Source organism: Dermochelys coriacea, chromosome 1 (genome assembly GCF_009764565.3).
Source record: "Dermochelys coriacea isolate rDerCor1 chromosome 1, rDerCor1.pri.v4, whole genome shotgun sequence".
In the NCBI taxonomy this organism is placed as follows: Eukaryota; Metazoa; Chordata; order Testudines; family Dermochelyidae; genus Dermochelys; species Dermochelys coriacea.
In genome coordinates, this window is record NC_050068.2 from 32,472,870 (window position 1) to 32,485,401 (window position 12,532).

The window sequence follows — 12,532 nt, forward strand, 5'->3', positions numbered from 1 at the left end:
AAACGGATGTATCATCAACTTCAACACAATTCTTAGCAGGAAGAACGTGGGGTCAAGCTGCCTTTTCTGTGGCACCCAAAAACCCCTCCCCTCCTGCCTTGGTCAAGCTGAGGCTGTGACATGGCCAATTTACAGCCTGTTGACTTGGCTGCTTTTAGCAATAAGCCATAGTGGTTTCAGGCACTTTACTGGTTTGCTGACATCTCCCCGTACAAACAGGGAAGGTTTTAGTGAGGTTGTTGTGGTTCTTCGATTGGCAGGACTCAGCAACATTGTCAAGTATGCTCTGTTGCTAACTTTTTCCCTCTTATTCTGTTCCTTCTTTTCCACCCATTTCTAGGTGCTGTTGATCACCCACTAAAATCATTCATTTTTCTTAGTATATCATCCCATGTAGAAACTTTCATAGCCTCAGAGATGTTTTCTAAGGCCTTGCCCATGAAGAAATCAAACCTAGAAATGACCTCCATAATGAGAATCTCTTGTTCTTCCACAGAGATTTGACTTGCTGATTGCTACACTCTCCTTTCTCAAAGCCTCTCTCTCAGAAATGTCTCTTACCATTGTCTGGCCCTTGCTATGGCGGGGTCGATACCCCCACCAGCAGCATTCCCTTGGCCAGAGCCCCTAGTAAGAACACCAGAAGAAGACATCATCCTCCCGTGGGCACAATGCTGAGTAGAAGTCTCAAAATTTGACCCCTGAGGCTAGTGTGTGTAAATATGGAGCCATAGGTATGTATGCTTTTGCTGAGAATGCCAGCCACAGAGGGAGAGGCATGTACCCCTCTTCTGACAGCTGCATAATGACAGCTCATATGAATCAGATAGGTTTCAGAGTAGCAGCTGTGTTAGTCTGTATCCGTAAAAAGAAAAGGAATACTTGTGGCACCTTAGAGACTAACAAATTCATTAGAGCATAAGCTTTCTTCATAGGCTCACTCGAAAGCTTATGCTCTAATAAATTTGTAAGTCTCTAGGGTGCCACAAGTACTCCTTTTCTTTTTATGAATCAGACAGTCTTTGTTTAATGGCAGGGCTTGCTATCTTACTTGTGCCTTCTGTGTGGCTCCTGGTGGGTCTCTCTTCCTTTCCAGCCTAGGGTGTGTGTTCTTCCCAGAAGACTAATCTACCATAATTTCCTCTTAGACAATAAGGATGCTGGATCCACTAACATCCCTTTGTGCAGGAATCACTTCCAGGTCAGACTCAATTCATTTGGAAATCTCCATGCATGTGTGTCTATCTAGAGAGGGGACTAAACACTGCCAGGTGGGGCAATGATGGAGCTGAATTTCCAAATCCTCTGATTCATCTCCTATTCAGGCCATGCGAGAGCATTCTTTTCTCCAGCAGGGAGGTCCACATTGCACCTCCTCTGGATATTGCCTGCTAGGAGCATTATAACTTTTGTTTCTCTTTCCTATGAAGCAACAGACTGGCCTATACTGAACAAAGATCTGATTTTTTATGAAAAATCTCGACTGTGTATATGCATTTGTTAAAATAATAAGCAATGAGATACATTCTCACAGTGTATGTTTATTCAGTGCATGACACTACTCTGAATGCAGTTATTTGGTTTGCATATGACTTTTGACATCAGTAAGAGCAGTGTTAGGCTCACACTCCATAGCTGAGATTTTCAAATGTGATTGGTGATCGTGGGTGCCTCGGATTTTGGGTGTTCAATTTAAGACATCATAAAGGGACCTGACTTGGGTAAGTGCTCAGTGCTCTATCTATGAACAATTTCCTCTTGGTGCTGACATAGCTATATCCAGTTCCAGTCACCAAGAATAGAATCATAGAATCATAGGACTGGAAGGGACCTTGAGAGGCCATCTAGTCCAGTCCCCTGCACTCAAGGCGGGACTAAGTATTATCTAGACAATCCCTGACAGGTGTTTGTCTAACCTGCTCTTAAAAATCTCCAATGATGGAGATTCCACAACCTCCCGAGGCAATTTATGGCAGTGCTTAACCACCCTGACAGTTAGGAAGTTTGGCCTAATGTCCAATCCAAACCACCGTCTGTAATTTAAACCCGTTGCTTCTTATCCTACTGACAGAGGTTAACGAGAACAATTTATGTTCCTCCTCCGTGTGACAACCATTTATGTACTAGAAAACTGTCCCCTCTCAGTCTTTTTTTTTTCCAGACTAAACAAACCAAGTTTTTTCAGTCTTGCCTCATAGCTCAGACTGACCTGAGCTGCATTCAGATTAGAGGCCTGAAGGATATAGCCCATTGTCACTCCCCTGAGCCACCAAATCTCCTGCCTTTGCCATCCTACAACCCCTCCCCATCTTTAGCAATGCCTTCATATAAGGTTATGTCAGTTCCTTCTGCTTCATTACAAAAGACACAAAGAAATTATAACCGTTCAGCTAGTGCGTGATGATAGGATCAGTTGTTTAGAATAATATTGTAATGAACAGGGGGTGTGACTGCCCTTTACTGGATGGAATCAGAACTACTCAACTGCGTGTAAAGGCCCTGTGCAAAATAGCTCATGTAGTCGAGATGTGCTTTAGGAGTAAACATACTTGTGCACTATCACCAGAGCACAGTGAACTTCCACATGGTCACAGTGTCCAGCATAACACTGACTGACAAGGTCCTAGCCGGTTCTAGGTGTCTTAGAACTATCAACTCTTACGAAGCAGGGAGTGAATGTCTAGTGCTGTGCTTCTATCTTCTTCTTCTTCTAATATCTTTCCCCTTCCCTTAAGATCATTTCCCCTTGCTTCTACCCTGGAGCTGCCCATTTACTTCTGCCTCCTGCTCTGCCTTTCCTCTACAGTTAATGGAGTCTCTTAAAGTCATCATATTGCCTGAAAGGCTGAGCTGGGAGTGCAGACTGCAGTGCAATTAAATTAAATTAAGTGGCCCCTTCTCTAGTGCTGCTGACCAGAAAGACCATGAGTCTGGACCAAAAGAAACAAAGACTGTTATATACACAAACATAAAATAGCTTTATTGCCCAGTGACAAATAGATTAATAAATAGCCTAAATACAATACTAAGATAAGTTAAAACTATATATTAAATTTAACATTTTTTCTGTAATTTAAACGAATATTTATCAGGGATCACTGCACTTATGTGACTCAGACATAAAGTAAAAGATGAATAACACTGATTAAAAATGTGTGCCTGCTCTTATTTGCAACCAAACCAACTATTGCTCTTCATTTCACGAATAACTTTCTTGGACTTGGTGTCTATTTCATACTGCTTTGATCCATGGAAAAAATAGAAATGTCCTAGAAATAAAACCAAAATGAATAATTACTTTGTACAAATGTATATTCATTCTCTTTCCACAAACACTGCTGCAAATTAAAATGTGTACACCTAAACAAACACACTAATTTCTATAATGATTCTTGAATCTATAGAAATGCACATTTTTCAGTATATTCAACTATCGAAGTATTTTTTTTATTTACCTTTTTCCTGAAAAGCAGCATCGACCTTATTGCCAATTCTTGGAAAGTCAACTGTTATGCGTCTTGGATAACCCTTTTCCATAGATTCGGTGACTTCATCATAACTGAGTGAAGAAAGGACATGAAAATAATACATGAACATGTGATATATAATATGGAGTCCAACTGACCTTTACAACAAGTAAGTCCTGCCCTTAGCTAAAACTCACTAACCATGAGCTACTGTAACTCATTGAATTGTATAACTCCATACTATATGAATACTTTCACCTTGACTAATCCATGCACAGTCGTCCTCAGCTAGTCTGACTAAATAGTTTGTTTTTCCTACTTGATTGCTGTAGGAGGAGCAGTGTGGGGCCCAAGTGTGCAACCTTGATATCAGGGCCCTTATCCTGCAAAGACATTTCTGTACATGACTTGCTTTGTGCTTATGAGTTGTCAATGGGACTAGTCACCTGAGTGAAGCTAAGCATAGGCATAAGTCTTTGCAAGTGAGCCCTTAGTTATGTGATAGTCTCATCCAAGAAGAAATAGGGGTATTTTTTTGGGTGGGGTAGGGGGGAAGGGAAATGGTTACAAAACTGTTTATTTAATTTTAATTAAATTTAACTTAATTTAGTTTTAGAAATTGCTTGAGTGCAGTTCCCCACTGCACAGGACAGCAGCAGTGCTGTAAAGGTCAGCCTTGCCCCAGCCCTAATCGGGTAGGGGTTGAAACAAGAGGAGGAGCTGGTCTTTCCACCCTCACACAGCTTCTGGTGGCTATAGAGCTGATAGGAAATCCCACCTGCTACTGTAACACCGACAGGCCCCGGTCATCGGGATCAAACCTGAGATCTCTGGAGCTAAATGCATGAGCCTCTACTGCATGAGCTAAAAGCCACATGGCCATTAGCTAAGGCTATAGAGCAAACTCATTATTCTCTCTCTAGGTGGTCTCGGTGCCGCTAGAGAGGACAGAGCACCACGCCCAGGAGGTGTGTGGGTTAAATACTTCCCCTAGCTGAGGAAGCGCATCCCGAGCTTCAGAGACTTCCCAGTTGAAATCCCGGATGAGCCTCACCCTGTAATACTAACAGACCCTGGTCATCAGTGGGTGGGATTGAACCTGGGACCTCTGGAGCTAAAAGCTAAGGCTGTAGAGCAAACTCATTAATCTCTCTCTACGAGGTTTGGTGCCACTCAATGGGACAGAACACCACACGCAGGAGGTGTGAGGGTTACACTATCAGCTCTCCTACCACTGGAGGTGGGGCATACCACTAGGGGGAGACAGCTCATGGTAGTCATGAGCTGCAGGGACACCAGAGGCACAAATAGAGAACTCAGCCAGGGCTGGGTGATGGGCACAGGGAGCAGCCAAAACATGAGGTTCCTGCAGGCCTGCATCACACACAAGAATCAGCCAATGCTCAAAAGTGGGGGAGGGTACCTTAAACTTGGACTAAGAACAGAGATTGGAAGGACAGTCGAGATTTTTACTGCTGGGTTTATGATGCTCTCCTATTAACTGTTCTTTGCAATGACACCAGGGTTTAGCGACTGCTAATAAAGGTGCTGGGATGGAACTCTGCAGTAGAGCATTGGTCACAAGAAAGAGAAAACAAAAATGACAAAAAACAAGTGTGCTGCCTCCTCCCTCAGCTGCCACCCCCGCATAGGTTTCTGGCCAATGGGAGCTGTGGAGGAGGCACTCGGGGTAGGGCGGGGCAGAGCACGGAGCTGCCTAGCTACACCTCCATGTAGGAGCAGCAGGGACAGGTTGCTGCTTCTGAGGAGCCGTCCGAGGTGAGTGCCTCCCGGATCCGGGACTCCACACCCCCTCCCATGTCCCAGCCCCACACCCTCTCCCACATGCAAACTCCTTTCCTCTTAGTTAACTGGAATTTTTCACTTACCACACCCCCTGTTCCCCCAACATGCCGGATAAAAAAGCTTTTATTGTACTAGCAGCGAATGGAAAATGTTCTTTAACTTGAGTGTTTTAAGGAAAAGGAAGAACTGAGTTCTATCTCTGTTGTCATTGACATTCAGCTTACAATGGGGTGTGCAATATATGAGTCATGTAATCCTACTCAAGGGAGCCACACATTTGTCCTTATTCCAAATGTAAAGGGTTAATAAGGCTTTAAAGAAGCTGCATGGATTATTTGCTGGGAGAATTTAATCTTACCTCCAATACTTGTCACCTACAAAGAAGTACGTTTTTTTGGTATTCTCATCATAAACAGCGGCATCAATATTCTTAACATATCTTGGAAAGCCCAGGGCATGGATGTTCCTAGGAAAACCTGGCTGTACAAACGCTCCTTTGACAACCCAGTATTGATTGCCTGTCAAGAAAAACATATATAAAATAAATAGATATAAAAGCTTGATAGGGACTTCAGATGAGATTAAGCCATATTTAATTACAGTTATGGAGCTTCCACAAGGAAACTTTTATGTTCCCTGCGGGGTGAATTCCATTAGATAGCATTGAATTTGAAGACATTCCTTTCCTGCAAGGCAGCTGGAATGTTTAACGTTTCAGGACATTTGGATCTTTTGCTTTATAAATTCATTACAGTAATTAAAAAAAACATTTCCCCCCCCCGGGAGCTGGGATTGTTCAGCACCTCTGAAAATCAGGCCACTTAGTTAGGTGCCTAAATATGAATTTAGCTGACTAAATGTAAGCACTCCATTTTAAACACTTTAGCTCAAATATATAACTGATCCTCTCATCTGCCTTAAGCACATCATTTAACATCACTCTCAGTTTTCCTGATTATGAAATAGGCATAATATCTTATTTCACAGGACTGTTGTGAGGTTTAATTAGTTAATGACTGTGAAACTGAACTTTGAAGGTGAATAGTTATGTAAATGCTAGGTGGTGGTGTTATTATTAATAATAATTGCTTCTTCATTTCCACATGTAAGAAGAATGTCTAGAAATTCAATAGAAATACCTTTAAAAAGAAACACTTGATCTTTCTTGTCAATTTCATAAGCGGCTTGAAAGCCAGATGGTAGAGTTGGCCAGAAGGAAGAAATTAAATCCTGCTCAATACCTGGGAAATAAGGACTCTTGCGCCAGATGTACCTGATTGAAAAGACAAGTTGCTTGTTTATATTATCATATTTTACAATTAATTCATGAGATCATCAACAGTGAAATTTAATAAAAATTCCTACTATATGAGCTGTACATTTGTTCACTAGCTGCTGGTGGTGAGACGTGTCCCCAATCCACAGATCATGTCCACTTGGAGATCCAATGCCCATTTCATAGTGGCCTCTTCAGTGCTACAGAGAAATCCTGTCCCATTTATTTGTGCTGGGGTTCTTCCACCCTGCCCTTTTACTTCACCTTTTCCTTCCCATTCCTTTGGTCCCCAGTAAGGCACAGGGAAGAGCTGGGTCAGGAGGAATCCTTTTGCCCACCATGTAAATGCAGCCATGTCTTCGGTGCAATGTGTCAGCTCTTTGATAGTGCACAGCAACACTAAACTGGAAAAATTTTTTAGGAGGGAAATTTAAGAGTAATTTCTTCAATTGAACCTTCAGGGGGCATTCCTGCGTAGGCAAAATGTCATTCCCTGCGTTGGTATTGGCCAAAACCCTGAGGATGCCACTTTTATTCCATCTTCCGAGAAGTGCATTGGGATCTTTAAATGACCCATTAAAGAGTTAAGTATCAGATGTCATTGAAAAGATGGGTTTCAGAGTAGCAGCCGTGTTAGTCTGTATCCACAAAAAGAACAGGAGGACTTGTGGCACCTTAGCGACTAACAAATTTATTAGAGCATAAACTTTCGTGAGCTACAGCTCATCCGATGAAGTGAGCTATAGCTCATGAAAGCTGATGCTCTAATAAATTTGTTAGTCTCTAAGGTGCCACAAGTCCTCCTGTTCTTTTTATCGAAAAGATGGCACCTCTAACAGTAGAATGTCACCAAGCACTGCAGCTGGAGCCTGGGTTCAATGCTCTCTGGAGGCTAAGAATGCCACCTACTGAATCACCAACAACACTTTCTATAGCCCCATAGTTTTCCCTTTAGATCTGCCATCCATAGCCTGACACCAGTCTTTCAAGAACAATGCTTCATGTGATATGGCTGCAGGCCAAAGTACGATGCTCTGATTGCACAATTGCCATGGAATGTAACAGACCATGCACAGGATGACTAAGGATGATTTAAAATACTAATATTTACTCGCCCGTCAGAAAGCCCAGTTACTTCGCCCAGGTTGCATGGGCAAGTAGAAATTTGTGAGGTTGTGTTGACTATACATTTGGAAGGAAATCCCCCCTCTTGAACTAATTGTCAAAGCATTGCCATTACAAGTGTAATCTAAGCAAAACTTGATGTTGACAGAACAGAAATAATTTACCTGTCTTTAAAAAATATTATTTCCCCACGGAGAGTGGTGATGGCATCAAAAGTTAAGTGAGGGTCACAGCTGTCTGTTGTTGATGTTTCTGTTGGTGTTTCTGTGGGTGGCGTGGAAGCTGGTGGCTCAGGAGAGGTTGGGGGTCCTTAGGGAAGAAATTAAAAGCAGAATTGGAAGGTCAGTTAGTATTGCTATTACAGAGCTTGGAGAACGGCAATACTGGGCCAAATTCTCAGTGGGTTTGAAACAGTGTTTTCCCATTCTATCAAGGTAATTATATGGCCACCACTGCCATATTATCTGAGCTCTTCACAGTCTTTAAGGTATTTATCCTCACAACACCCCTGTGGGGTAGGACAATGCTATTATCCCCTTTTTACAGATGAGGGAAGTGAGAGGATAAGTGACACAGACGATCTATGGCAGAGCAAGGAATTGAAACTGGGTTTCTGGAGTCCTAGCCTAGTGCCCTCACCAATGCCTCTCTGAACTCCTCCTTGACATTAATGGAGCTGTGCCAATTCACATCTGCTCAGGAGCTGGCACAAGACAATCACAAAGTTTCATACAGAAACATATTTAAACCTTTCAGATTAGTGATACCCAGGAAGCACTCACCTCTGCAGGGAGGGGGGTGCCTAATATGCATGAAGAAGGGGTCACACTATGTGCTTCTCGTCACAGGTAGCCAGTTGAGCTGGCTCGTGCAAATGGAGTTAGAGTGAGCCATGGCCTTACCTGCTTCTCATTCCTTTAGCTATGATTAGCACCCAAGAGGACAGAAGAGGGAACACAGTCCCTGTGTAAAGGTAAGAACAAGGACTGCAATAAAAGCCAGTCCCTGTACACTGCTCTAAGGGTGAAGGCTCCTTACCCCCTTCACACCCCATACAGGTAGGCCACAGTGTTGATCTTGATTACACATTCTCATCAAATTGTTTGTAACTTGTAGGAGAGAAACTTTAAAAAAAAGTGATGTTTCCTCCTTACCATATAGGGTCTGAATGCCATCAACATCATCCTGAGGGAGCCTGTAGTTTCTGGTCTCCGTCTGCAGATAGGCTGGATACATCAAGGAGCCAAGGATATTTGAATGACCAAGACCCAATGAGTGGCCAAACTCATGAGCAGCAACAAGGAACAAGTTGAATCCTAAAAATATAAAAAGCATAGCATGAATGTAAGTTATAAACATGTCCCCATAAAACAACAGGAAGGGACGGGTGAAGTCCCAGAGGAGTGGAGAAGGGCAAACATAGTAGCTATCTTTAAAAAAGGTAAACAAAGGGCATGTCTACACTGCATTGTAAACCTGGCTGTGTGGGACCTGGGACTGAGAACGCAATGTTTCCAAGCCCATGCTTAAGCATCCATACTGCATTATAAACGTAGGTTCACAATTGCTGGACCCAGGTCTCACAGCCATATAAGCGCATCCATATGACACTACACACACCTGTTGACTCTGGTCTGCAGCTTGAGCTGTGTCCACACTGCAAAATAACAGGGCTTGGATCCAGGTCACAGTGTCAAACTAGGGAAATCTGGTCTAGATGAAATTACAATAAGGTGGGTGCACAACTGGTTGAAAAACCATACTCAAAAGTAGTTACAAATGGTTCACTGTCAAACCAGGAGGATGCATCTAGTGGGGTTTGTCCTGAGTGTGGTACAATTCAATATTTTCATTAATGATTTGGACAATGGAGTGGAGAGTGTGCTTTTAAAATTTCCAGATAACATCAAGCTGGGATGAGTGACAAGCACTTTGGAGGAAAGATTAGAATTCAAAATGACCTTGACATATTGGAGAACTGGTTTAAAATCACCAAGATGAAATTCAATAAAGACAAGTGCAAATTACTACACTTAGGAAGGAAAAATCAAACGAACAACTGCAAAATGGGGGATAACTGGCTAGGCAGTAGTACTGCAGAAAAGGTTCTGGGGTTATAGTGGATCACAGAACATCAGCCAGCAATGTGATGTAGTTGTGAAAAAGGCTAAAATGATTCTACGGTGTATTAACAGGAGTGTCATATGTAAGACATAAGAGGGAATTGTGCTTCTTGTGAGGCATCAGCTGAAGTACTGTGTCCAGTTTTGGGTGGCACACTTTAAGAAAGATGTGGACAAATCAGAAAGCATCCAGAGCAGAGAAACCGAAATGATAACAGGTTTACAAACATGACCTGTGAGGAAAGGTACAAAAAAGCTGGGCATGTTTAGTCTTGAGAAAAGACTGTGAAAAGAATTCATTTTGGACTATGTAGAGGCCTGGTTATTACTTTTTTTTTCCTTCAAAGAAACAAATATGAGGCCAGCCGCCATGGAAGTAGCTGTTCATACTGCAGAAATATCCCTCCTTAGATATAACCAATGTTTTGTTAATATTGATGAATTCAGAGGCCAGAAGAGGCTATTATGATTGTCTCGACTGACTTTCTGAATAACACAGGCCATGGTATTTCACTCCATAATGCCTACATTGAACCCCATAGCTTGTGATCCCACAATATAACCCACGATAAAGCACACTAGACAGAAGCACTCAACATGCACCACAAATACACTCATCCACTGAACACACATCGTTTTCCCTGCACAAGGTTGTTAAAAGTTATCATCACTTTATTACTTTATTTTTTATTTAAAAAGTGGTGAGTTCAGTATTTTACAACTGCTAAGAGCCTCACCCTAAGGGCACAATTCCATGCCATACACTAGTAATGCCTATTGTCTACCTCAGTCAAACCAATCCACCTCCATGGTAATTCCAGTCACTCCACGGGAGCCACAGTTGTAGTCAGTGCATTGACTTCAGTGGCATCACTATGGATTGTCATGGGTGTAACTGAGATCAGAATCTGAACCACTGATTTCAAGGAGAACTCCGCTGAGAAGTACAGCAGGTTCCGACCCAGTATATGTAGTTATTACTAAGCTGCGTTACTTTTGTGCCCCCATCTCTTTCCAGTGTAAAAATGAGCTAATAGCTCTTAAAATCAAATACTGCAGAGCGGAGAATGCAAAGGAAATAATAAGGGATTCCTACCTTTCAAATCTTTTGTCCAGTATTCATCCTCATCAAAGTGGGCATCTCCACCAATACCTTCGCCTGGTGGATAGGCATGAGCGAGAGTTCCACCCACTCCATCAAAGGAATAGAAGTCACCATGAACTAGAAAAGGATACATAAAAAGTACGAGTCTTCTCAATTGGGACTGTAAGTAAAGTTGTCAATACTTATCATTGACACATGGGGATTCTCTTACATCTAGCCGCAAAGGAGATCATTATATCTGCGTCGCCTTCATAAACTCTGATGAATTTCAGTGGGGTCACGCTGCTCCAGACGTGACAAGCCTTCTCAATTGCTTCATCTACATCAGCGGGTGCCATGTCTGGTGTATAGTTCAAAATCCTTTAAGTACATAATAAGGCAATAAATGTAGGCAATTAAAAATGCAATTGACAGGACATGTACTTCAAGTTAAACATTTTGCTTCCTTGTTGTCTGTATATTACTATTTGTATCTCTTGTCTTTTTAGGCAATATGTTCCTTGATACACAACATATGTCTATCTCTGTGTTTGTTTAGTACCAACTATAATAGGGCTGTGATCCTGATTCAGACTCCTAGGTGCTACCATAATGATAAGAATAAATAATAATAAACAGAGAAAACTAATTCTTTCTGTAATTCCCAATGGCACTCAAGGAAACACATTGAAATATTACCTATATTTCAGATCTGTTTTTGTCCATCTAGGAGACCGTGGAAAGGTGCTGAACTGACCAACATCAGGTATTCCACACCTGGGCTGCTTCATCACCTCCAGAGTATTGGAATCCAGTTCCCCAGTCACTTTCAGCCCAAAGAATTCTTGCATTTCTTGGATTTTATCACTTATGGTTTTGCTGTTCTTTATTTTAAAGATAGGTTCTGCCTCTGTTTTAAGTTTATAGTACTTTTCCAGATATTTCTGATGGGAAAAAAACACCCACATTTTATGACATTCATGTTTCTTTTAGAATGTATAGAATAATCTTAATAGTTATACAGTTATTCCTGTCAACTTAATATAATAAAAGACTAATTCTTCCTATCAGCTTTATTCATATATACTGTCTACAACCATTACCTCAGCAAATTGCATGTCTTCTTCATTTTTCTTCTCTGTTTCTGGAACTACTGGAAAAGCATAAGAAAATGCTACACTGAGTAAGATCTGGAATGCAAGACTCTTCATTTTCAATGTCACTTCTTTATCCTACCACTAGTTTAACAAAACCTCTCAGTTTCTGTCTTTTCTATGCATGTCTCTTCAGTGTCGCAGTATATATATCACTTGGGTGCTCTGTAAAGTCAACAATGACATGACTCACAGTTTATAATATTCTCTGATTTTCCACAAAACATACACAATGCTACTTTTAGCAGACGTATGACACACTACAGGTGACCTCGTCTGAAATCCCCTGATTTTGCAATGTTGTCAGAGGCTGTTCGCGATACTTTCCTATTCCTTACCTTCCCATTTTTCCCCCTTTCCTTCCTAAATTAGGCCAACATTTTCAAATTTGAGTTCAGCACCAAAAGTCATATCTAGGCATCTGCATAAAAGTAGTCTGATTTTTCAGAGGTGCTAAAGGGCTGCAGTGTGAGAAAAAACATTATTTTAGCAAATGT

At 41.7% G+C, this 12,532-nt stretch overlaps 1 protein-coding gene across 1 annotated transcript; it reads right to left on the bottom strand.

Moving 5' to 3' along the window:
• Positions 1-3,159: 3,159 nt before the first annotated feature.
• LOC119858355 (stromelysin-1-like) lies at positions 3,160-12,136 on the bottom strand. Its single transcript, XM_038408777.2, has 10 exons — positions 11,985-12,136; positions 11,581-11,825; positions 11,114-11,262; positions 10,894-11,019; positions 8,829-8,990; positions 7,839-7,983; positions 6,413-6,546; positions 5,632-5,791; positions 3,456-3,559; positions 3,160-3,269 (listed from the first exon to the last, which is right to left on the bottom strand). The coding sequence occupies exons 1-10, from the start codon at positions 12,090-12,092 to the stop codon at positions 3,166-3,168; spliced, it is 1,437 nt and encodes a 478-aa protein (XP_038264705.1). The 5' UTR covers positions 12,093-12,136; the 3' UTR covers positions 3,160-3,165.
• Between the last annotated feature and the right edge of the window lie 396 nt (positions 12,137-12,532).